The sequence below is a fragment of the Dioscorea cayenensis genome, chromosome 6, assembly GCF_009730915.1.
Source record: "Dioscorea cayenensis subsp. rotundata cultivar TDr96_F1 chromosome 6, TDr96_F1_v2_PseudoChromosome.rev07_lg8_w22 25.fasta, whole genome shotgun sequence".
Taxonomy (NCBI): Eukaryota; Viridiplantae; Streptophyta; class Magnoliopsida; order Dioscoreales; family Dioscoreaceae; genus Dioscorea; species Dioscorea cayenensis.
Window position 1 is genome coordinate 2,372,973 of NC_052476.1, and position 27,338 is coordinate 2,400,310.

The 27,338-nt window shown below is 39.1% G+C and overlaps 1 protein-coding gene across 5 annotated transcripts; it reads right to left on the reverse strand.

Annotated features, from left to right (window-relative positions):
• Positions 1–317: 317 nt before the first annotated feature.
• On the reverse strand, positions 318–27,338 carry LOC120263565 (queuine tRNA-ribosyltransferase catalytic subunit 1-like). 5 transcript variants are annotated; one of them, XM_039271522.1, is made up of 14 exons: positions 26,929–27,321; positions 26,266–26,805; positions 20,413–20,463; positions 19,417–19,473; positions 18,298–18,418; positions 17,630–17,696; positions 17,445–17,486; positions 15,204–15,309; positions 15,007–15,117; positions 13,227–13,298; positions 13,030–13,131; positions 12,914–12,960; positions 12,793–12,820; positions 322–758 (listed from the first exon to the last, which is right to left on the reverse strand). In XM_039271522.1, exons 4-14 carry the CDS (start codon positions 19,450–19,452, stop codon positions 633–635), a joined length of 858 nt encoding a protein of 285 aa, XP_039127456.1. In that variant the 5' UTR covers positions 19,453–19,473; positions 20,413–20,463; positions 26,266–26,805; positions 26,929–27,321; the 3' UTR covers positions 322–632. The 5 variants fall into 5 exon arrangements, 4 of the variants coding, with proteins under 4 accessions (XP_039127453.1, XP_039127457.1, XP_039127456.1 ...); XM_039271520.1 differs by having other exon boundaries at positions 26,266–26,831; XM_039271519.1 differs by lacking the exons at positions 26,266–26,805; positions 26,929–27,321 and adding an exon at positions 20,788–21,085 and having other exon boundaries at positions 318–758.

Consider the following 27,338-nt stretch of genomic DNA (forward strand, 5'->3'; position numbering starts at 1 on the left):
TAACAAATAATCCTTTATCAATTAAATTAGGCTTTACAAAATATTAATATATAAATCTCACTCTTACATTCTAAAAATTGATAATATCTACTCAATTGGTACTTTACCCTATTCAATCCCAATCTTTGATTTATTAATTTGTTGCAAATTAATTAACTAAAAACATATAAACCAAAATCTCTCATCTTGATGACATATATATAACATTATAAAAATATTTGCCTTGAAACCTCAATATGCAGCTAACAAATGACCAACAGTATCCTAGTCTAGTGAAAAACCTCTATAGACTCTGGCTCAATTTTTTTATATCACACTCAAAACATCAAGTTATACCTGTTTAATAATTTATTCATCTGGAGAATATTAAATGCTGACAACATTACAATCTGATAAGCACTTAAGTAAAGACACCAGTCAGCAACAGACTTTCTAATGAACTGAAAAAAATAGTCAGTAAAAATTGGTAGAACAAAAACACTAGAATAGTCTGGACAATTCCACAATAATGCAGCATATTGATAGCAAAATATATGCTGCACATTCAACTTTAATATATATTTATATATATATAATATCAACATTGATGGAATTGGCATACTAAGTTAGTCATGGAGTAAGAGATTAGGTTATCATGCTGCAAATTCTTCAGCAAAGTCATTCATTGATGATGGGAAGGGAGCACAGCATGCAGAGATGTCGATGCCCGCAACCTCCATTGCATTGCAAACCCATTCAGGAACATCGCCTTTCGGGAACTAAATAAGAAAGAAAAATAAACACTTTATCTCGACAGAAAGAAGACAAATGCGAGTTCAGCAAACATTTCTCACTAACTAAACAATAAAACACAAACATCAGTGCATTGCACGGCAAAAACATGGAGGTGAGATGAAGAATTGTATGATTGCACAGAATGTATCTTGTTTGGATGAATGATTTTATCTTCAACAGATAAATGTCTGGCCCTTTTTGAGAACCTAACTGTATAAAAGTAGATGCAGAAACTAGCCTTCAACACTTGAACACAAGGTGAAGAAACTTTGTTATATTGATGTCGAACTTTACATGGATGTGAAATTATTATTATTATTTTTTAAAATGACTAGAATAATCCTAAAATGCTGAGGAAGTCAGGCTATATTATGTTTCCATCATTAATTTCACATCAGGGAAGAAAAGCAAGGAAAACATCAAACAAAACTGAGATATGGTTAATTTTTACTAAAATACAACTAAATGAGAAAGACTAGCAGCAATTGCTAAAGAAGTGTTAAAATATGTTTGGCATTTTTTGTATAATAAGAGTCTACATTTAAAAATCATCCATATATTTGGTAGTGGTATTGTTATTAAGAAAGAACTCATCGAAAAATAAATGAGTATATTTAATCATGGGAAAGAGCAGAGATCATTCTGGTTAATCATAATATATTTATTATTTGTCGGAGTAAGCACAATAATTCCTGAACTAAGCTCCTTTAATCAATTTGGTCCTCAAATTATCATTTTACTTCTTGAATGAGAACAGTAAGGCATATAGGAATATTAATTTTTCATTTCGACAAACTGCAGGTATTACATGGCATATGCCATGTCACGTGCTGGCCGGCCACAGTGTTGCCTCATGTACCATGTCATGGGTTTTTCAATTTTTTAATTTTCATTTTGAATTTTTTTAATGTTGACATGGCAAACGGAGCAACAACATGGCTGACATGTACATAACAAATCATTGCCATGAGACCTCTCTAGTCTACCTTAACACAAAACTAAAAAAAAAAAAGCTTTTTTGATACACATAACTCACTGTGCAACAGAGAGGGACTTTTGATAAATATTTTCCTTAAATGACTCATTATTTTAGTCCATGAACCAATTTGACCGAAGGGCCTTAGTAAAATCAAGGGCCATCAACTTCATCTTAATTTGACAACATCTAACTCTGGCATATCTTCTTTTATCAGGTTCAACATTTCTTTAGTAAAATTTCCCCCAACCTTTATGAGTAATAAAACCAGAGAATGATTTACAAGCTCTCCTTAACCTCACTAAGGGGACGTTCATTTCACTGTAAGTGAGGGGAAGTCAGGAAGTGAGGGAAGTGGTACTTCCCTGAAGTGGGGGGAAGTGATATCATTTCCAGGACTTCTGTGTTCATTTGTCAGAAAGTGAGAATAGAACTGAAGGAACTTAGGTGTTGGATGAAGTTCTATGAGTTCAAAAAAAAACTTTAGAAGTGAAAATAAGTTAGTTTTTATAGATTGACTCACTTCCCCCCACTTCAGTAAAAAAAATACTTAAGTGGGCTTAGTTCAAAATCCACTTCAATCGGAAGTGGGGGAAGTGTCACTTCCCCCACTTCAGCACAAATGAACACCATAAGGGAAACATGATATAGAACATCATCTGCCTTATTGTATAAAGGAAAACAAGATGATTCACAGGTTTTCAATGAATTAATTTTGCTCCTATTGATTTCAACCACATCTATTGAATCTTAATTTCATCAAAATGATATTTTACATATATTAGCAGAGTCTATATCGAGTACTATCATCATTTAGAAGTAATCTATATGTTTGGTAGTATTATGATCATTATGAGAGATCCTAAACAATAATATAGTTCTACTCTTATATGATCAGAGAGGCTATTTTGGTATATTGTAATATATTATTTTCTCCTATCTCCTTTTATTTTGTTCTGTCATCTCCAACTCCATGCTCAAATGGACCATGAGAGTGTTAGAAGATGGAAGAATGATAGAAGAAAAAAGAGGTAGATCAATGCCCATCTATTGCACACCGAACAAGTGTGATCGTGGGGCTTCATATACAAGCCAAAGATACAAGTATACCCAATATACATACATACATACATACATACATATAACACCCCCCTCAAACTCAAGGTGGATCATGTGTCTTGAGTTTGGATAACATAAATAGATGCTGATCACGTGTCTGTGCTTTAGTGAAAAAATTAGCCACCTGAACCTCTGTGGGAAGATAATGGAGCGAGACAGTATGAGCACGGACATGACAACGGGTGAAGTGCGCATCCACACCAATGTGTTTGGTCAGCTCATGCTTGACCGGATCAGCAGCAATCTGAAGGGCTCCCGTACTGTCGCAGTGAATAGGATAGGAGAATGGATCGATACACCAAAATCCAGCAGAATCGAACGAATCCAAAGTACCTCATGTATAGTAGAAGCCAAAGCACGAACCTCAGTCTCAGCACTGGACTTGGCAACTGTCTGTTGTTTCTTAGTCTTCCAAACAACAAGTGAAGACCCAAGAAAGACACAGTAGCCAGTGACAGAGACCCGATCATCAGGGGAGCTAGCCTAAGTAGCATCAGAGTAGGCCTGTAGTTGAAGAGTAGACTGGTGTGAGTAGAACAGACCATGTGAGGCAGTGCCACGAAGATATCGCAGTACCCGGAGAAGATGTCCATAATGAATAGAGGTGGGGGCCGTAACAAACTAACTGAGAATGTGCACAGCGTGAGAAATGTCAGGACGTGTAACAGCAAGATATACAAAGCTGCCAACAAGATGCCTATACCGAGAAGGATCTGGTAAGGGAATCCCATCAGAAGCACGGAGCTGCAAATGCAACTCCATCGGTGTAGCGGCAGTACGAATATCAGTCAAGCCAGAGCGAGCAAGAAGATCGAGAGTTTAACGCTGCTGAGATAGTCGATAACCATCAGGATGAGATGTGATCTTAATACCAAGAAAATAATGAAGCGGATCGAGATCAGTAATCAAGAAGGTCTTACACAGTTTCTGCTTCATAAAAGTAATATAAGCAGAATCATCACTAGTGAGAATCATATCATCCACATACAGAAGAAGAATGGTCCGGCCACGAGGTGAATAAATGAAGACTGTCGGATCATGTATGCTCGGAGTAAATCCAGCAGCCTCAACAACTGTGCTGAACCTCTCAAACCAGACACGAGGAGCCTGTTTGAGACCATAGAGAGAGCGGCGAAGGCGACAAACAGATCCTGGAGGCGCCTGAAGGTCAGGAGGAGGAGTCATGTAGACCTCCTCCTTCAGGTCCCCATGAAGAAAGGCGTTCTTCACATCAAGCTGATGAAGAACCCACCGATGAACAGCTGTAATAGCAACTAATGTACGAACAGTGTGCATGTGGGCCACGGGGGCAAAAGTCTCCTCATAGCCACGACCATACTCCTGCTGAAAGCCACGAGCAACAAGACACACTTTATAGCGCTCGAGAGATCCATCAGAACGGGTCTTCACCCGATAGATCCAACGACAAGTAATGGGAATGGCATGGGCAGGGAGAGGGACAATATCCCACGTGTGAGTCCGAGACAAGGTATCAAGCTTCTCAGCCATGGCAGTCCGCCACTCAGGGGATCGATCGCTTCCCTGTAGGTACCTGGCTCAATGACATCGGAGACACTAGTGCTAGCAAAAGCATAACGAATTGTGATCTTTCCTCGGGCTCGCCAACTACTACCGAAAGTTCATAGCGGGGTACTCGAAGATTGCGGCACCCCTAACCGATCTCCTCAAGAAGGAAAGGCCATGGAATTGGCAAGAGGAGCAAGCTAGAGCCTTCGAGAAGTTGAAGATGGCGATCTCTTCGGAGCTAGTATTGAGGCTCCCTAATTTTTCACTACCCTTCGAGGTGCATACGGATGCATCCGATAAGGCGGTAGGCGGAGTGTTGGTGCACGACGGGCACCTGGTAGCCTTTGAGAGCTGGAAGCTGAAGGACGCCGAAATGAGATACTCTGCACATGAGAAGGAAATGTTGGCAACAATACATTGGCTTCAGGTATGGCGCGTTTATTTTTTGGGAACTCACTTTGTGATCAAAACAGATAACGTCGCCAACACCTACTTCGCCACTCAGAAGAAGCTATCGGCGAGACAGGCCCGATGGCAAGAATTTTCTACAAGAATACCACTTCGAGTGGAAGCACAAGCCCGGTCGACATAGCCTAGTTGACGATGCTCTTAGCAGGAAACAGGTGATGGAATATGTGACCGTGCTAACTCAAGTGGAGTCTAACCTAGCGGAGCAGATCAGGCGGGTGGTGAAGACCGACGCCCAGTACTTGAAGCTGGTGCAAGACGTCAAGGATAGAGTGATCCGAAGGTATTGGGTGGAGGATGAGTTACTCCACGCCAAAGGAGGGCGCTTGTTTGTACCGAAAGGTGGCCAGCTCCGTTTCAAGCTGATGAAGGAGCACCACGACACTCGTTGGGCAGGGCACCCCGGCAGAGATCGAATGAAGACTCTCATGTCCCGGCATTACTATTGGCCCGACATGGAGAGTGACATTGAGGCTTATGTCAGGTCATGCTATGTGTGTCAGCAGGATAAGCCAAAAAGGAAGCGGGAGGCGGGGTTGCTACAACCGTTACCCATCCCGGATGGACCATGGGTGTCGGTCTCCATGGACTTCATATCTGGGTTCCCTAGGGTCGACAACACGTCCGCGGTGATGGTTGTTGTTGACAAATACACCAAGTATGCCATCTTCATTCCGGTACCGGCGACTTGCCCAGCAGAACAAGCAACGACCCTCTTTCTCAAACATGTGGTGAAGCATTTTGGGGTACCACAAGATATAGTGATCGATCGAGACGCCCGGTTCACAAGGAGGTTCTGGACAACGTTGTTTGGACTCCTAGATACGGAGTTAAAGTTCTCAACTGCTAATCACCCACAGACCGATAGGCGGACGGAGCGTACCGATGCATGAGAGCAAACCGATATCGCATGGAGCTCAGACGGGAGCTCGAGAGGGAACGATCGCAAAGCTTGGCGGCGTCCCATGGGAATGGACAGTCGAGCGGGGTACCTGACGCATGGGTCCAAGATACCTCCACGACAAGGTCTATGTCCCTCCTAGATTTATGGTCGTGGGGAAGTTGGAGCATAGGCTCAGCCACGACGAATTCTAGCTCGGTTGTGATTGTCGGTTCTTGCTCCGGCGCTAACCCCGCACAGGCAGTTATCTCCAAGGCCAGATCCACATCAGATAGAGGTAGATGGGGCTACACTCCATTGGATCCCTCGGATGGACCGGATACCCTCTAGACAGGGAAGGGAGGGGGACACTTGGTGGCCATTGGACCGGGAACATCTACCACCACTCGGCCACTCAATACCTGCTGGTGACTTCACGGGGCACTGAGATTTTGGGACCGGCCGAGCCATGTCAGCCCAAGAGTAGTAGGGCAAGTGAATGCTAGGCGCATTCCAATTTTGTTGTGTTGTACTTTCCATATTTATGTTTGTTATGTATGGAAGATAGGCGGTAGCTTCTTTTTGATGTAAAATCGGCTTGTTGCCTTGATGCAGAAGGGACAGGGTTTCCTTCTACTTGTAACAAGTTGTTCCTTGGATAGAAGTACCGATTCACATCATCTTGTAGGTGCTCCCTGCGGCAGCACAACGGCGGATGCTAGCATTTAGCCACGTCGGGAGAGCCTAACCGAATGAATGATGTTTCATCCATTTATTATTTTTTATTATTTTTTATTTTTTTTTAAATTTTTTTTATTTTATTTTTATTTTTTTCTAATCATAAAAACTAGCACACTAAAGTCCCAACATAATGAACTAGAGTATTCATAGGTCTAATGAGTGAGAAAAGTGCACAAAGAGCAAACGGACAAAAAAAAATATATATTCAAGAAAATTTGATGAAAACTAGAGCATGATAAAATCTAATGTTCACAACCTCCAAAAACTAAGAATTAAACTCTTAACCCTAAGGTGAACCTTCATTGGCAACAAAAGCATGCTCATGAAAACACAAGTATAAGTCATGTATAAAGTGAACCCTCACACACTTAAGATGTACATTGCCCTCGATGTACACATGTAAGCTACAATAAAGATAGCATCAATGAAAGCAACATGTGCTGGGAATGCAATTAAAACAATACTCCCCCGAATTCCTCATGGACATTTGGTGAAGTCTATCTCAAGGAGCGTTGTAGCAGTTGTGAAGCTCACACGACCATGGAATAAAGCACATGATCGTGGCTATGACTAAAACATCAACAACATCACTCTCAAGGCCAACTGCACGGAATACAAGGGGTTCAGTAAAGCTCAACAAAATCGAAGGAAAACGATCGTGCCCCCACCGATTGCTTGCTATTCAGGAGCCCGTCAGACGAGATACCACCTTGGAGGTTCTTGCCTCGTTTTCCTTCGATCGTGACGCAGTTGATACCAGTTTTGACACGGAGGATGCCATTTGTTTCCGAGCCTTTGGTCAGCCGCATGGGATGTCTTTGACCCAGTTCTCGATATATCTTGGGTTATACTGATCGGGACTATCACCGATACTATCGAGTACACACGCTCCCTCACCGATTACCCTCATGATCTCACTCCGGGCCGGGTTTTTCCATGATTTATGCGGGCGACGTCGGTATTCTCCGAGGCGGTCGAAGGCCCTCGCCTCACTCGCCGGGCCGACATGGTACATTCACGCAGCTTCTCGGCCCGGTCGGTGACGGTCGAGAAGATGGTATCTTGGGTTCACTCAGCAGGGATGTATCTTTTTGTACCTCCACTCCATGGTCCATGGAGTCCCTCTCCGCCTAGGATATGTGGTCGCCGATTACTTTCGCCATCAGAGTGAGTACTGCGGTTGGGAGCATTGTTCGCGGGACCCACATCACTCGCCTTATGTTCAAGATCGGGTCCGATCCGCTCGGTCGTAGGGCGAGGAGGGTCGAGAGCCCGAGTACCATTGGGTTTTGGTTACTCTCTCGTTTGATGGGCATTGTGAGGCGCATGCTGAGGCTCGGTGGATACGCACTAGTGGAGTCGTCATCCGAGGGACGACGAGGAGCCCCTGCTTGAGGCCACTGAGGCACCATCTGCAGTAGAGCCCGGGATCACCGAGGCGGCAACAGCATCCACTCGATCCGAGTCATCTACCTCGAGTACCACGGCGCTCGGCTCGACTCGAGACTGCTGCTACCATCTTGGAGAACCAGTGCGGATTCTGGAGCGACTTGATCGTATCCAGGGCAGACTCTCGACGAGGAGGTCTCATCCGTTGCATGCAGCGTCACGCCTCGGGCCAACACCAGAGACTCACCTCCAGATGCCGACGCTTGAGCGCCACATCGTAGAGACTTTTTATTTTTGCATTTTATGTTTTTATGTGTTTTATATTTAGTTTGTGGACTTTTGTTCTCAGAAAGGTTTCACCTTCTGAGAGTTATCTTTACTCTTCGTTTTGTTATTTGTTTGCATTCAGTATTTCCTTTTTCTATTTTTGTTGAGCTTTTACTTGAACCCCTTGTATTCCGTGCGATTGGCCTTGAGGTGATGTTGTTGATGTTTTTAGTCATGCCACGATCATGTGCTTTATTCCATGGTCGTGTGAGCTTCACAACCGTTACAACGCCCTTGAGATAGACTTCACCAAATGTCCCGAGGGAATTCGGGGAGTATTGTTTTAATTGCATTCCCATGCACATGTTGCTTTCATTGATGCTATCTTTATTGTGCTTACATGTGTACATTGAGGGCAATGTACATCTTAAGTGTGGGGGAGGGTTCACTTTATACATGACTTATACTTGTGTTTTCATGAGCATGCTCTTGTTGCCAATGAAGGTTCACCTTAAGGTTAAGAGTTTAATTCTTAGTTTTTGGAGGTTATGAACATTAGATTTTATCATGCTCTAGTTTTCATCCAATTTTCTTGAATATTTTTTTTTCTGTTTGCTCTTTGTGCACTTTTCTCACTCATTAGACCTATGAATACTCTAGTTCATTATGTTGGGACTTTAGTGTGCTAGTTTTATGAAAAAAAAAAAATCAGAAAAATCAGAAAAATTGAAAAAGTTTTGGAAATTGTTTGTTGCTTGTACATAGGGGGTGGAAAGAGCTACCACTCATGATGTATGTAGCTACTCTCATAAGTCGGATACTTGTTATGCCCTAATGAGAGAAAGAGCTATCTCATGGGATGTGTGAAAGCTACCACCCTTAGTAGAAAGAGCTACCACCTCGAAAGTGTGAAAGCCACTCGGGAGGCATCTTGGGAAAGGGCTACCTTAGAGGATTGTGTGAAGCTACTACCTTTTCTTTTTGTTCATAAATAAGTCCCGTTTTAATAAAAACTTAGTAGTGGACATAGTGTTGACATGAGTTGAGTTTTTCACACACACACGCATTCGGATTTTATCACATTCATTTTTGATTGGATTGTTTGCTAGAGCATTGATTGTTTTTGTCTAGTGTTTTATTTTCTCCATAACTTTAGAATTTCATTCTTGTACCCTCTTGGTGAACCTAAGGCCAAGCACTTCTCTTTTCTTTCCATGAGTTTAATGTTTAATTTTGCTTGAGGGCAAGCAAAGGCTTAAGTGTGGGGGAGTTTGATAAGTGCTTGAGTGAACATGTTTTTATGCATGTTTTACATACATTGAGCATCATATTTTATACGGTTTATGTCTCATTTCGTGTATTGGGTGTTCTTTTATGCATATAGGTTGTAAAGGCATTGGGAATTCAAAAGGGAGCGAAGATAGGCTATCATGGCATAATATTGGGAGTTCTTGTACAAATCAAATTGGAAGACACAAGAGGAGTTCGTGTATAAGGAGATGTGTGCCAACTTCCATAGTTTTGCAAGCCAATTTATTAATGGAAGGGCACAAAGACAGCCATGTCTCCACATTCCTCCTCTTTGTAAAGATTTCAAGACCTTTCAAGACGCATTGATGAAGGAAAAGCCGTATAGCCTACCATATGATCGTGTGCCCGATCGTGTGGCCTCAAGAGGAGAATGTTTATCATCGCGTTTGTGGAAATCACTGTAGCAATTTTACTGTAAAAATTTTGCTGTACCAGTACTGTAGTAGAATTACTGTTCACGCACCCGCGTGGAAATTCCTGCAGCCCACGCGGGCGCGTGGGGGCAAGTGACAAACGCGATGTGAGGCTATAAATACACCTTTTGGCCGATTCTAAAGGGACTTTTGGCGGAGTTTTGAGCATAGACATTGAGAGAGAGGCGGCTAGGGTTTGAGGAGAAGGTCTTCGCCGATTGAGAGGAAGTTCTTCACCAACTTTGATAGGGTTCCTTCGACGTCATAGCATTTTTGGGGGAGCCATTGGCGACCTAGCTTGAGAGGAACCCTTCGAGCATGAGAACTACCAATCAAGGCCAATCACGCGAGTCGAGGGGTTTTCTCTATGGGTTTTATTGCTTTTCATTGTATCCATTATTGTTTTGTAACTAGGCCCATGGAGGGCTAAACCCTAGTGGGTATTTGGGCGTATGAACCCTAAGATTTATATTTTTGAATTGATTCTCTTAATGCTTCTAGTTAATCCGAGTTGTCTTGAGTTTTAATCTTGTGATTTAATTGCTTGCTAGTGTTGTTAATCCTTGTGGTTGATTTACATTGCATGATTTAATACTTTGATGTGAGAGGTCTCCATTAGAGTTAGATTTCCAAGATTAAAGAGGGTTGAGAGGGTGAGCCTTGAGATGGAGGAGTGTCCCCTTTCCCTTCGATTGAGTGTTTCCTATCTCCGTATTCCATATTCTCTTTGCAACCATATTTGGTGTGAGGCGTGAGATTGCTCGATTTCTCCATCGGGACCTTGTAGGGGGTTAGGATCCTTGGCAGGGAATTAGGGGTTGGATCTACATTTAGGGAATCGGTTTCACTCTTAGGTTTCCTTATAGCATATTCGCGGTCATATAGGGGTGTGAAGTGTTGAGATTGGTCGATTTCTCCACAGGGACCTTATAGGGGACTAGTGCCTTTTTGCTTGGAGACAAGGATTGGTTATCGTTGGACTACCTCGACTCATTAGACTCGATTCTAGAGCATTTTAGTGAATCTTGAGCTTGAGGAAGATCTTAGGGGGATCATTGCCCGAATACCTCATCCTTAGTGATTGAGACTCTTCTACTTTATTTCTTGCATACTTGTTTGCTTGCTTGCAATTAGTTCACTTCATCATATTCATTGATTCCGACTAGATAATTGAGAAGTGGTTATTACTAATACTTACATTCCCTGTGGATTCGACTACCCGACTCACCAGGTAATTATTACTTCGACACCCGTGCACTTGCGGTTTATACGCATATTCGGACGTGTCAATCACCTCGGACAGAATTTGGTCCAGAGGAGGAACCAGGACGAAGAAGGTGTCGTCGGTTCGAAGTAATCTCCTAACAACGGTGCGCGGGCAGTTGTAGATGTATCCTGAGATGCATACATTCGGCTTGGTGTTAGACAGAGATCTATAAACATCAAGATGCAAGCAAGAGGCCACAGCATACGAGTAGTGGCAAGACCTTCCAGATCCTACAGACGGTGGATCTGAGGAAGCCACTAGCCCCTTTGACGTAACAAGTGAGATACGGATGACAAGCAGGGAAAATTACTAAGAAGGCAAATTGGGTGACACCAAGGCTACTTAGTTTCCCTCCGACGAGGACGTCGGACTCTTCCGGTGGGGGAGGTTTGTTATAGGACTTTTTCGGCGTCACGCCCTTGGCGCGGACGTGACACGGCCGGAAAGCCTAAGGAAGGAAAGAGGGGTTATCTTTTTCCTTTAGACCATTTTCAAACTTCTTTCTGATCGGTCGGAATTTACTAGGATATGATCGAGACATCTTGTCCGAGAGCGGAGTAGTGACCCGCTCATCTGAAGCCAAGACATGAAGACCACATATTTCGTATGAGCAGACGCGTACGGACGGAGACTCTCTCGGTAGGTTGGTTATGGTACCGAGACATCCCCGGGCGGATGAACAGTGATTATCTAACGCTGTTGATAGGCGGGAAACACTATAGCTAATGGGGAGCAAGAATGGATGTCGGGACCCGGCAAATAGGAACGTGTTTCGTTTGTTTGCCTTTAAAGAAGAATTCAGTCCAGCACTTAGCTCTTAGAACTGGAACATCTTGAACGACGTTCGTCCCTTTGCCCTTGGATGAGATTCCAAGAACTTGGCTATATAAACTCTTCCCCTACTCCATTTCATTCATTCATTCTTCATTCTTCTCATTCCCACTCTCATTCTTGGAGAGAAAGAGAGGAGAGGAGCTCTCACTTGGAGAAGTGAGGGGGAGAGGAGTGGGCTTGTAATCTTGGCTTTGGTTGTAGTAGCTTCCATTCATCAATAGAGAGTTTTACTCTTTTCTCTCTTATCTTTGTTCTCGTTTCCTTTGTGCGTGTCCTTGGGCAGGTGTGAGTTCTCCACACCAACAAGAGTAGGTTGACTTATGAGGAGCACAAGTGCCACACGGTTGCGCGTTTGGGTTGCCATGTTACATAGGGACCCACCACCCTAATTTCTCCATAATTGCAGTTGTGGGGAAGGTTTGGTAAGGGTATATGAAGCTAGAAAGAATTGGTCTCACAGGCGATGTGGGACTATGGACCTGAGCCACTACGTCCCAACACCCCTTGGGCCCAAAGTGGATGTGGGACCCAAGATCCTAGCTCATCCAAGGCACAGCCCGGCATCGACGTGGGACCCAGCTCTGATACCATGTTAGAAGATGGAAGAATGATAGAAGAGAAAAGAGGTAGACCAATGCTCATTTATTGCACACCGAACAAGTGTGATCATGGGGCTTCATATAGAAGCCAAAGATACAAGTATACCCAATGTGAATACATACATACATACATCTAATATACATACATACATCTAACAGAGAGGATGCCATATAGAAGAAAAAAAGAGAACATGAAGTTTTCACAAGGTAAGAAATGAGCTTTTTACCTGTGCACGCAAAAAACTTCGCACAAACCTACATAAAGACAAGTGAAACATAAAATGAAAGAGACTTAGTTCCAAACATACTGAAATTTTAAATCAAGAAGCTGGAGTGGAGACAGCATACTCAGGAAATCGTCCCTCGACTATTGACGTGTGTAGGTCCTTGCTAAGCTGTAACCCAAAAAAATCAGTAAGCAAAACTTTCACGTGCTAAGAGAATCATATCAAGGATGTCCTTACCCTCATCATATATGACAAATTATGATACGACAAAAGTTGTGAGCCCATGGCATCTTTTGTCACCAGGCAATGAATGTAAGCTCGTGTGTAATTCTTGCATACCTGCAGACATAAACATGCAACAAAGAATAATCAAATCAATCATCACTGAAGCAGGGATGCAGTGACAACATAAATGGGATCTTCACAAAGCTTACCATGCATGGACATGTAGGATCAATTGGGCGTTCATCACTAGCCATGGCCTTGTGTTTAAGCTTCAGGACTCCCTACAGAAGAAATGAGGATAGGATTGACTTAAAGAACAAGCAGAGCTTTCATATGGAATCGAGAAATTCATCAAATAATATATCATAATGCAGACAAACAAAAAGTATAGAAAAATAAAAATACCAATGAAACCAGCATACCATTTTTAATTTGTGCAAAGTGGCAAAATCATAGAAGGAAGCAGGGTAGCCAACAGAAATCTAATGCAATAATTTCCGTGCATTTATTTTAAAAATATTTGTCTTCATCAGAAGCATATAAGGAGATTCCAAAGGGTTGCTTAGCATTTATCAGGCACCTCTCTCTGAAAAAAAGCATTATTGCACTATTGTTTCAGCAAGAATATTGGTGCTCAAATCAAGATCCTATTGGCCCTGTAGTCTTCCTTATATGCTCCTATGACATCTATGCTTTCTATTTTTAAAGAAACCTCCAGAAGGAATACCGCCGAATATCAAAAATATATTTCAATAACTTAAATCTAAACGTCTTCTCCCTTGTAACAACACTTCACTAACTATGATGCTTTCCAAAGAAAATTTCCAATCACATGACAAAAGGTCAAAAGAATGAACCAGATGATGAAATAATTCACTGACAATGGTGTGATCTTCAAGTAGCTAATTAAAAAAATCTGCACAAAAGGATGCTTACTTGGTAGCTCCATTTTCTTCTTGAGGCTCCTTGGTAAGCTCCTATCTTCCAAACTGCAAGCCAAAAGGATGGGGCTCATGTTTTAGAAGCCAAAAGCCTAAGATGGTATAGACATGAAAACTGCTTGATCACCATATTTGTGCTTGCTTATCATCTCATACGGTAGAAAGTTTATGACACATGCATATCAATTACCAAGGTAGAATGAGTCTAATCCAGACAGGTATACGGCCAGCTAATGTGAATTTTTCAGGCAAGCAATTTATAATCAAGTAATGCAATCTCCTTTTCCACTCAACCATGTCTAGAATAATCTCCTCATTACCAAACTTTATGAACAAATTATTTCTGATCATCTCCATTTGTGCACTGTTTTTAGTCTTCCCAATATCATTCTGACCTCACCAACCCAAATTACCTCCTTCCCATGGTGCATTAGTTAGTTTACCACGTCAAACAGCCAAGACGTCTTTATTCCAAGGTATTTTTTGGGCATGAACTGAGATCCACTAAGGCCAAAACTCCATCCACTTCGTTTTCCATATAGCCTTGGCAAATCAATTGAATTTCGGGGCCAGAGCACCCACGTATTTGAAGTGGCTCTGCCCCAAAATTGAAGTGAGCAATGTATCAGATAACTGTTGTGTCAATATAAGATTTTGAAGTGAGGCAAAGAGTAATTACTTGAAACCAAGTGTGTAAAATTAAAAACTAAAAGATTTACTTGAAACCACGTATTTGAAGTGGCTAGCCAAGTGTGTAAAATTAAAAACTAAAAGATTTACTTGAAACCATAGGAGAGGATAGCTGTGCACACATATCTGTGAGGAAATGTCCAGACTATTCGGTTTCTACTTTACAAACTGACAAATTGAAATATGTGCCCTTCATTAGTTTTTCTTCACAGTAATGATGCTTTGAAAATTGAATTAAAATTGTTTAAATTACTAGTCGCCAAATATAACGCAAATGGATTACAATAACTTCATAAGCAAAACATATTATTACAGCTAATATTTCTATGAATAGTAAAACAAGATATGTGATACCAACCTCAGGTACAAGTGCGGTACCAAAGCGAGCAGTACGTGTGGGATAAACACAATCATACATGTCTGCACCTAAAGCACTGCAAACAACAATGTCAAGTGGATAACCGATACCCTGCAAGGGAATAACCAGAGAAAAATATCATGTTATAATCGGTTGAATCTGACAACAAATTGCCATGTGTTAAGTAAAAGTTGCACCATGACATATCGTGGCTTATCTTCTGGCAATGCAGCTGTGCACTGAGCAACAATACGCCAAAAAGAGTCTTTATCCTCACCACCAGAAAGACCACCAATAGCATAGCTGAATTAAAAGCAAATTTGGTAGATCAGTCCAATCATATTTGATTATACATATATATATATATCTTAATAAACTAGGGGAGAATGATGAGTATATTTTATTGTTATTGCATTATAGAAAAGAAAGAGAATGATTTGAAAGAAGAATATATCAAAAGTACAAAAATTGGAGAAAAGAGGAGCAAGTTTCAATAAAGAGTGAACATGCAAAACAGAAAGTCTATCACCTAGGTGTTACAATATTAAGCGTGCAAAACAGAAAGTATAGCGCCTAGGCACTACACTCTTTGGCATCTAGGCGCTACCCCGATATTCAAGTTAGAAAAGAGACTGGGGTTTGAGCCGAAATGAGGAGAATTTCAAAGACCAGAAGGTTGGGAGCGAAGATGCAACGAAGATTGATTTCCAAGTTTTAGTTTTTAGTTATTCTTTGTTTATTTGATTTTGAACCTTGTCAAAATGTTGAGCTTTGCAATTATCATGTTCTAAATACCTTATTCTAGGGCTACAATGTAGCCGGACTATGAAAACCTAGATTCGTCTTTGTTTAATTTAATTTATGCTCATTTCAAGGTCATGTTGGAATCATACTTAATACTTGTGATTGCTTGATCAACAATTGCATGATGATAATTCGATTTGAGACCAAGAGGTGATAATTGAATTAGGTCTTGATTGAAATACCATACGATCATCATAAGAAAGAGATATTTATGAGATTGAATGCATCATTATTCATTAATGAGTTCCACAGATTCATAGTTATCTCAAAGATAATGTTAATTTATCTAATGGAATATCTTCTTGGCGACTGTGATTTTGGACAATTTTTTTTGGTTCTTAAGAAGAAACAATTTGAAAAGGTTCAATTGTACGAAATGAATTTCTAGATCCAAACATTCCTTAATAGCAAAGCAAGTTGTTGATGCTTGAGAATGATCAATAAGTAATTTAGAGAAATTTGATGACAATATAAAAAATAAACATTGATTGATTGAACTAGGTGATCTAGGTGGAATTGGTCTAGATGAACTCAAAAACCCTAAAAGCTCCAAGCATTGATTTCTCCTTGTCTAACTATCTTTCTCTATTCTTCATATTAGATCCTTCTAAATTAAATCTTTTCAATTTCATTAATCAAGTAGAATCAGGGCTAGAGTAATTTTGGTAGTTAATAAACTCAATACTCATGGGGCGATACTCTCTTATCATTAGAAATAAACATTGATTGATTGAACTAGGTGATCTAGGTGGAATTAGTCTAGATGAACTCAAAAACCCTAAAAGCTCTAAGCATTGATTTCTCCTTGTCTAACCATCTTTCTCTATTCTTCATATTAGATCCTTCTAAATTAAATCTTTTCAATTTCATTAATCAAGTAGAATTAGGGCTAGAGTAATTTTGGTAGCTAATAAACTCAATACTCGTGGGGCGATACTCTCTTATCATTATTACTTCTTTACAATAGCGAATACTTGCGTTAGAAAAATTGCACAACAGCGAATGAAAGAGAGAAAAAAGTGACTAAGGAATCAAGTAATGTACACAATTATAATGGAGATGGAATGAGGTGAAGTATTATAATCAAATTTGAGAATATTATGTGAATAAATTTGGCGTGAATAAGGGAGCAACGATAACCACAGATCAAATGTAGTCAACCATCTTAGAGATGGACTTTATGTGATTAAACTTGAACAGAAACAAAAGAATATACACTTTGGTTTAAATAAATTTGGAGTGAATAAGGGAGAAACAATAACCACAGGATCAAATGTAGTCAACCATCTTAGAGATAGACTTTATGTGAATTAACTTGAACAGAAACAAAAGAATATACACTTTGGTTGGGATAACCTCCAAGATATTCCAAGCTATCCAACCAAATGGAATAACTTGAAATAATAATTTCTTCTACACAATATTCATCTTCTACAAAGAATAAACTTATCCACAAATTTGCCATAATATTTATTACAGCTAACCTGACTGACTTGACAAAATTACAACCACACTATCAAATGACAAGTTGTAGTATTTGGTTAAATTTTACTTATAAAGCAAACAGAGCATTTCAGATTAATTTCAATGCTTAGTAATGATCTAGCAGAATGAGAATGGAAATGTCAACATACCCTGGCAAGTTACGCTCAACCAAGCCCCGAACACAAATATCTCTGAACAGAAAGAGATAAATTAGTTGTTACAGTCATAAAATCCCACAGAAAATTTTTCAGAATAGCTTGAAAATTTTCTCCATGAGTGACGCTATGCAGCAACTTTAAAAGGTATATGAAGTATAATAAGTATATTTATTTACCTCAGAACTGGGTCCAATCCACCTTGTACAATTCCAAACAAATTTTGCACATCAGGCTTCTTATGAGCTGCAACTCAATAAATACAAAAAGTCACAAAATGCACCTTAAAGTATAGGCATCTCCTTTGCTTAAAAATATTATAGGACATATCCAATTTAATGCAAATGATATTATAAAGAAACCAGAGAAGGACAAGACAATCAGAAAAGGAATTAGACATTTAGAAAAATATAAACAATGGTCCACGCATAAACAAGTTCAAAACAAAGTTGTGGCGAACAATGATCATATGTCCCACAGGCAGTTTATAAGTGTAATTCTCATTGAAGCAAAAATACAAATTGCATTTCTCCCCTTTATTTTATATTGATAAGATGAAGTATATTTCACACCATTTTGGAGTAAAAGAAACTTCAAGAGAGTTATCTAAAAGCATGAGAGTTTATAGCCAGACTTTTTGCAGAAGGATCCTCCAAGGAATACAAGCAGAAAGAGACTAACAGAAGCTAAATTCAGAGCCCACAATTAATTTACTCACAGGTTGCCCTAGCAGAAGCAAATGAAACATGCATCTTAATATGATGCAAGAGGCAAATTTTGGGTCAAACAGATACAATGAAGAAGTGCTAATTGAAGGTAGTTCATCAGGGCCTTGAACTGATCATACCCGCTATACATCTATCAATCCACCGAAGAGTGCGATACATAGCTTCCTCAATACGTGGACCAGTAATGGTGGTTCTGACGACATCATCAAGGGCCATAATGATATCAGCTCCAATTTTGTTCTACAATTGTCAAGAGATTAAAAAAATAACAAATGAAGCAGTAAGGATTAAGAGGCTAAAGGATGTAAATTTAACTAAAAACAAGCATTTCACTAACAGAAAAAAAAATTAAAAAAGGAAAGCAAACAATCAATTGTCTCATCCTCAATCTAAAAAAAGACGTCTGGCTTAGTCATCATCAGTTAGAAAATAAACATCAAACTCATGAGATCTGCAAGTGCTGTCCAATATTGCTAAGGTTATTTTATCACCAACTTGGGAATATCAACTTTGATGGGCAAGCTTCACCATCCTAATAAGAATGTTTGCCCAATCTCTTCTTCTGAGACCTCCCAATAAATGTTCTCTTTAGCTCTTTGCAATAGCATAGGAGACTAATCACTCATGCAAAGTCAAGTGATGATAGTCATTCATTTTTTCCACTCTTGATGGAAAAATGGTCATATAATAAAAGCCTTTCATGTGGATATAAAAGTAGCAAAACCATTTCATCAGAGGAAATTATATTTATCTGCATCCATGTGGTTAGAATTGGAGGCTGCCAACTGAGGTTTAAAGACATTCTAGTGCACTAAACTGCTTGAGAATGATCGTTTCTGCTCCTCCAAAAGTGCATTAATCATACAATAGAAAATAATGATATTTAGCACTGTTCTATTATCTACCAACTCCAACTTGCAAGTTAACTTTTCACAGCGCAAGTACAGCTTCAGTAAATATTTGACTTCCTAATTAATTCTACTTTGCAGCTTTCACTATTACTTGTTACAAAAGCACGGTATAACAGGTAATTTACACTTCCTCATTAGCAGATATGCAAAATTGCAAAGAGCATTTCTTCACTAGTTCTTCATTCAGTTTTTGAATTCAGAAAGATGCCAGATCCTCTCCATGCTAACAACAAAAAAAATGTCGCATTGTGTGCAAACTCCCCCTTCCTACTTAAAACCAAATTAGCATGTTTGTCTGTGATAAGAATCATAAAAAGATATACCTACTTGAATTTGGATTGATTCTTCAGGCGTCAGGAGCATTGGCTTCCCATCAACAGGAGACTGACATATAGGATTTTCAAATCATATATTAGTATCAAGAGATAATAAACAAGATTCAAAAATGTTATTGCTCTTAATGAAATAGGTATTTAACAATAGAAAGTAGCATTAGAATATGATTAGTGTGTATTCGGTATTCTCAGTAACATCAAGTGGTTCGAGTAGACAAACAGAAGTTCTACAAATAAGAAAGTTTGTTTCAGGGGAAAAAGAGAAGAAGTTCTACAAATATCAAAGTTTATAGAAGAATATCATCAATATCTAAAGAAAAATGAAATATCATAAAAACTAAAAAATTGTCACAGGATCTTTAGTTTGAGCTTCAAAGAAGAGACAACCTATATAATAAAAAACTGAAGAATAGTCATGAAGTCTTTCAACCAACTGGCGGTGTATAGAGTAATCAATTATATGGGAGCTTCCTTACAGCACATTAATCAACTGGTGGTGTATTATAAAAACAGGGAACACATTGACAATAAGCAGAATGCACAGTTGGTATAATGCTGACTTCTACTAGTTAGTATCCATTCCAAAATCATATTCACCTAATTCTTCCATTCAAATTGTATATGCAGGCGAACTTCAAATTTCTTCATCCATAGACAAGAATGACTGATAACATGATGCCCAGGGTTTCATAAATTTAATTTGAGGTGCTAGATGAATGACAAACCAGATGCATAAAATTGACTTGGTAAGTGAACCAATGTGGGGGATCATTTGGAGATCTAGACATCATTTTAACATGAATTTGGAAACAAACAAAAGCATCACAATTGTATGGAGCAGAGCCCTATATAGCCAACAACAAAAACTAAATGTTTGATGAGTAAATTATTTTACAGGCCAAATGTTCCATATTATAGAAGGAAGTTAGGGATACAATCAGAACAAAACTTCAAGCTACAAGTAATTAAATGAACATCTAAGAATTACCTGAAATGTGACACCCTTCTCTGTGATGTCAGCCAAATGCAACAATGATACCTACAAAATAAAATGTAATATTTTATAGAACTTGCATAGAGAACAGATATCAGTTATAACTCAACGAATCTCTTATTCCTAACTCATCCATTTTCTTCATTAAAATATACTTGGGACTAAAGAAGCTGGCACGTAATAAAAAGCCTTTCATAACTCACACTCAAATCCCCTAGTACACCATTACTTGAACTAGCCTTTTGGGGGGGAAAAATACAGTTCAGCTCCAATAAAGGACTAAGACTTGTTGGTAATGACTTAGGTGATGAGTTCAAATTCCATTACAGAATTTAAAACTACGATATGCCAGGATAGTAAGGGATATACAGTGGTTGAAAAATGGCTGAATAGCTGACTTGTAACTTTATGACACTTCATCTCTAAGTCAAGAGACAAGAGTCTCTTCTTTTGTCAGGCGCCATGGAAGGCTCTAAAAGTGGAATGGAACAAGGATTATGAAGCAGCTTTCCAGCAGTTGAAAAACTATATGGGCTCTTCTCCACTGCTCACAAAGCCAAAGGTCAGAGACACGCTACAATTGTATTTAGCCACCTCAAAGCATGCAATTAGTCCAATTTTATCGAAACAATAAGATAAAAAGAAATTTATCCAATATACTAGCAAGAACCTAAATGATGCCGAAATCAAATATTACTCAATCGAGAAGCTTTCATACGTGTTGGCCACCTCAACCATACCATGTGATAGTGCTCCTTGATCAACCATTAATATCAATTTGTCGGAAGTTAGATGTATCTGAAAGGCTCACATAATAGGCAATTCAGTTGAGTAAATTCAACATAATTTATCAACCCCAAATTGCTATCAAAGCCCAAGCCTTGGCTGATTTTATAGTAGAGCTTACCCCACCTCAGATAGTTAAGCCAAATCAGGCTCAGGCAAGGAAGATCGTACTAGCATGGTAAAATCAGTGGACCCTCTATTTAGATGGGTCAGGTAGTGAGAATGGCACAGGAACAGGTTTGGTCTTAAAAGCCCCTGAAGATGGAAGGCCTCCATCCTATGAAGTTTGGATTTAAAGCCACATCTAGCCTTGGAAAATGCAGTTTGGAACATACGAGCTTAAACAAACTCCAAGCTCATCGCAGGTCCAGCCAGCGAGGAATATGGAACCAGGAATGAAAGAATGGTTAAATACAAGGCACTCGAAAAGGAGTTTGGGAACAAATATAAAAGTTTTAAGGTAGTGAAAATCCCTCAAGTTGATAATGAAGAAGCCGATTTCCTTTCAAATCTTGCCTTAGCCTGATGTGTAAATGTGGAAACAAGTCCACCCTGAGTATCTAGCCCACAAGAGCACAAATAAAAGATTGTTAGGTCAAATGAATCAAGCTCAAGGGCAGCAAAGTTGAATGGATCCAATCTATGAATTCTTAGGCTTGTGAGTACTTCTTTCAAATAAGAAAGAGGCTCAGAATAAAACGTAACGATCAGTTTGCTCCCTAATCGATGGCCAACTTTATAAAAGATTTTAACACCTTTCCGTATCTAAAGTGGTTACGTCCCTCAGAAGCTTAAGTATGTACTCCAAGAAGTTCATAAATGTATATGCAGGAATCATTTGCGTGGAGGTTGTTGGCCCATAAGATGTTAAGATCCATTTTAATGTGGGATGCCGTAAATTAGTTTGGAAGTGTGAAGCAAGCCAATTTTACTCGTAGATACAACACTAACCAACAACATGGCTTGCTTTAATAGAAAGCCACCACTTTTTCGTGGTCTAGGGAATGGATATTCTAGGGTCTTTTCCAATAGCACCTGGTAACTAAAATTTCTCAGTGTCATCATAGACTACTTTACCAACTGAACCATGAGCAAGTATAACTGAGAAGGTCTACCAAAATTTCATGTGAAAATTTATCCTTTGTAAGTTTGGGATTCTTGTCACAATCATTGCTGATAATAGCAGACAATTCAAAAATCAGAAGGTCAAGAATTTCTGTAAAATGCTCAACATAGCTTCCAGACTAACCTCGGTCACTCATCCTTATATGCATAGGCAAGCTGAGGTAATGAATAGAACAATCCTGTAAAGCTTCAAAATTAAAATTTTGCAAGCTCGGTCAAATTAGGTATAAGAATTTCTTGGTATGTTTTGAGCTTATTAGACTTGTTAAGATGTTAAATTTTTGGCTGGGAGAAGTAAAGGGATTTCTATTTCAATTGTTGCTTTAATTACAAAGAATTGCTTTCTTCTTACAGACACTCTGCTCACTTAAGAAATAGATTTATAGTTGTATATCAATATAAAAGAGGCAAATCCCTATAATATATGGCTGCCCTTGAAACCATGCAAAATATATGGTTGTCTAGTCTGGTTGTCTTATCCCTAAAAACAAGCCAACAAATTTCTAACAAGTAGTGATTCTTATACAATCATAAATCTTGTTTTCTCACTTCCCTTGAAGCTGGTGAATAGATATTTTCCATTCTCAGCTTGGATATAATGTTTTCAAAAATCAAAGTACTTAAACCCTTGGTAAGTACATCAGCAAGTTGATTCCCTGAAGTCACATAAGGAGTGCAAATTAAACCACTATCCAATTTTTCTTTTATGACATGCCGATCAACCTCAATGTGCTTCGTCCGATCATGTTGAACAAGATTATAAGCTATATTGATTGCAGATTTATTATCACAATAAAGTCTCACAGGACCATCCTATTTAATCTTCAAGTCTTCTAGGATAATCTTCAACCAAAGTAATTCACAGATGCCTTGAGCCATTGCGCGAAATTCTACCTCTACACTAGATCGTGCTACCACATTTTGTTTCTTACTTATCCATGTCACAAGGTTGCCACCAAGTAAGGTGCAATATCCCGAAGTTAATATTCTATCAATAATTGATCTTGCATAGTCGGCATCTATATATGTTTCAATTACTAAGCCTCCTCCCTCATTTCTCTTAAACAAAATGCCTTTCCATGGTGTACCTATAAGATACTGTCATACTCAATGAGTTGCCTGCAAATGAGCTTCTTTTGGACTACGCATGAATTGACTTATCACACTTACTGCATATGCTATATCGGGTCATGTGTGAGACAAATATATGAGCCTCCCTATAAGGCGTTGATATCTTTCATTGTCTACTTCAATATCCTCCTCTGCTTTGCTAAGTTTAGTGTTTGGGTCTATTAGAATAGTTGCTGGTTTGCAAGCTGTCATACCAGTTTCTTTGAGGAGATCAGTAATATACTTTTGTTGGGAAATAAAAATACCTTGCTTAGAGTAAGCTACTTCAATACCAAGGAAATATTTTGGCCTTCCTAATTCTTTGATTTCAAATTCTTTAGCCAAGCACTGCCTTAGAGTTTGCCTTTCCTTGTCATCATTTCCTGTCATTATTATGCCATCAACATACACCAAAAGCACGACTCCCCTTGAAGGTGAGTGTTTTATAAACAACATATGATCTCCTTGGCTTTGTCTATACCCCATGGCAATCATTACTCGAGCAAATCTCCCAAACCATGCCCATGGTGATTGTTTCAATCCATACAAGGCCTTCTTCAACTTACAAACAGTTTGGTTAGCTAAATTATTCCCATAGCTTGGTGGTACTTGCATATAAATTTCTTCTTCTAGTTCTCCATGCAAAGATGCATTCTTGACATCAAATTGCTGCAATTCCCAACCATAATTAGCTACCAAAGATAAGAGAACTCTAATAATATTTATCTTTGCAACTGGAGCAAAACTCTCTAGATAGTTAATTCCATAAGGTTGTATATAGCCTTTGGCCACTAATCTTGCCTTATATCTTTCAATCGATCCATCTGCCTTATATTTTACTGTGTAGACCCATTTACAACCCACAGGTTTCTTCCCAGCCGGTAGCCTCACTAGATCCTAAGTTTTATTTTTTTTCTAATGCCTCAATTTCAACATTCATGGCTTGTCTCCATTCCTCATTGGTTAAAGCCTTAGATAGGGTCTTAGGGATGATAATGGTGTTTAAGCTAGCAAGGAAGGCTTTATGAGATGGTGAAATTTTTTTGAAAGACAGGGAATGGGCAAGAGGATATAATGCCCGTTTGTTACATTCCCTAGTACTTTTTCTAAGGGCAATGGGAAGATCTAGATCATTATTGTTCAACTAGGAATCAGTTCCATAATGCAAAGAAGGTTCATAAATTGTTACCTCATTGTTAGGATTAGGATTGGGGTCTTGGAATTGCATAGATTCACAAATAACCACCTTCTTTGTTGAATAAACCTTGCCAAATCTCACATTCTGTAGGCAGAATCTGTCTCTTATCGGTGTAAAGGTTCAGGTTCAGACATAGGCATGGGTTTAGGATCAGACTCGCACATGGATTTAGGTTTAGACACATAACTGGACTCAAGCATAGGTTTAAAGTAAAATGACAGGTTAAGCAAGAAAAAATCCTAAAGATTTTTATAGTCCTTATCTCTATTGTTTCATTATCCTCATGAAGATAAGGAGTGATAAAATAGGACTCACGTTCATTGAAAGTAACATCTGTTGAGACATAAAACCTTTTTGAGGGAGGATGGTAACACTTATACCCATCTTGAGTCGAAGACTAGCCCACAAAGACACATTTAATTACCGTTGGATCTAACAACCCACAATTACGGTTATGAATGTGGACAAATGACACACGCCCGAATAGTCTGAGAACAAGGTTGTTTGTAGTTTCAAGACTAGGATAAAATGATGAAAGGACTTCCATTGGTCATTTGAATCCCAAGGCACTCGAAGATAAACGGTTTATAAGATAAGCAGTTGAACGAACTGCTTCCCCAAAAGGATTTAGGTACATTTTTTTAAAAAAGAAGGGCTCGGGTTGATTCAAGAAGATGACCCATTTCTCTTTCAGTTGCCCCATTTTGTTGTGGGGTATTGACACAAGATGACTCATAAATAATCTTCTTTTTGAAAATACTAAGATAGGACTTGATTGAATTATTCTTTGGCATTATTAAACCTAAACCTTTTGATACTAACCTCAAATTGATTTTTAATCATGGTACAAAAGTTTGGGCACACACTACCGACATCAGACTTGTGTATTAGTAAGAATATCCATGTGACATGAGTGCAATCATCAATAAAAGAAACAAATCATCTGGCCCCTAAAACATTAGGAATAGCAGAAGGACCCCAAATATCACTGTGAATAAGACAAAAAAAGGTAGAACTTCTAGTATTTATTACTAACTGAGACAGATACACGTTTGTGTTTGGCAAGGTCACACACTCCACAATGAAAATCCTCAACATTTAGGTCCTTAAATAAAAGAAGCATAATTTTAACTATTCTAAAGGATAGATGTAAAAAACGGCAATGATGGAGCCAAATTTTGTCTTTATTGGATGAAAAAGATTCTCACAGAAGTGAGATATAAATTGTTCTTAATCCTATTCGATAGATTCTGTTCTTCAAAGTAATAGAAACCATCCTTTACTCTAGCATGTCCAATCGTCTTCCTAGATCCTTGTCCTAAATTTGCAATAATAATGACAAAAAATGATATAGCAATTTAAATCTCGGGTGAGTTTGGATATAGAGATCAGGTTTATGGATAGTCTAGGGATATGAAGAACTTTTCTTAAGGTTAGTAATGGATTGATCTTAGCATCTCCTACACCTGTTACGGTGGTTAATGAAACATTAGCTGTGGAGATTTCCCTACTGCTTGGACATGGGGAATATGCTGAAAAAAGGTTTGATGAATGGGTAAAGGTTGATCCAGAGACATTTAGTCCAATTGAGAGTGAAAACTCACCTGAATATGTGAGAGAGCAAGTACCTTAAGGCTTTTCGACGCTGCCAATGAGAGATCTTACCCTCTCAACCTCTTCTTGAGCTGAGACGATTTGACTCCTTACATATTTCTTCATTTGGTTGAACTGCAACAACATGGGCTTAACCATCTTTTTTTGTTCAATCTCCTTTCTGTCCCCACTCTTGGCTTGGAGGTTTTCCATGAAGCTTCCAGCACTTTCACGGGTATGACGTGACTTCTTATAGTAAGTACACCATAAGTTATCATGATTCTGCACTTTTGGTCGCCCAAGTCTTTGATATTCAGAGGTTTGTGCTTTTTCAGAATTTATGGCTGATTTACTTCCATCTTTAGCCACCATAGTAGAGCTCTTTGTGATTTGTGGTTCAAGCATCAAGTTTCTTCTACTTTTTTCTCCTCGGAATATGGCCACAACCTCATTAAAACATAGAACTTCATCTTTGCCAAAAATCTGGATTCTGACTTGGTTAAATTCTGAATTAAGTCCAACCAAAAAATCATAGATTGTGTCTCGCTCGATAAAGCCTTTTAAAATAGCTGCATCTTCAGAACATTTAGTTTTTACAACCCTGTAGTGGTTAAGCCCCAGCCACAAAGATTTCAACTGATTGACATATTCAGTAACTATCCTACTACCTTGTTTTGCAACCATAGTCTTTACCTTACCTTGTACACTTGGCTCGCATCTCTTGCCAGAGTATGTTTGTTCGAGTGCATCCCAAATATCCTTGGCGGTAGCCAAGAACATGTATGTGTCACTTATCTCAAGGGTCATAAAGTTCCATAGCCATGCCATGATCATAGAATCTTCTTCATCCCATGCTTCAAATCGAGGATCCTCTCGTTTGGCCCCAAATCTGTGAGATGGCTGATCTTTCCTTTTCCTTTCAGTATGGTTCAAATGAGTTAAGACCATTTAAGATAATTTCTTCCATTCAACTTTTACGCAACTTCGATATTTTGGAACTCACTGAGGTGTTGAGATCGAACAATCTCCTCCATTTGTGTTGCAGGGATTGTCTCTACTACTTCTAATATCTCTTCAGGCAATGAAGGCTAAAAGAAAAACACCAGCA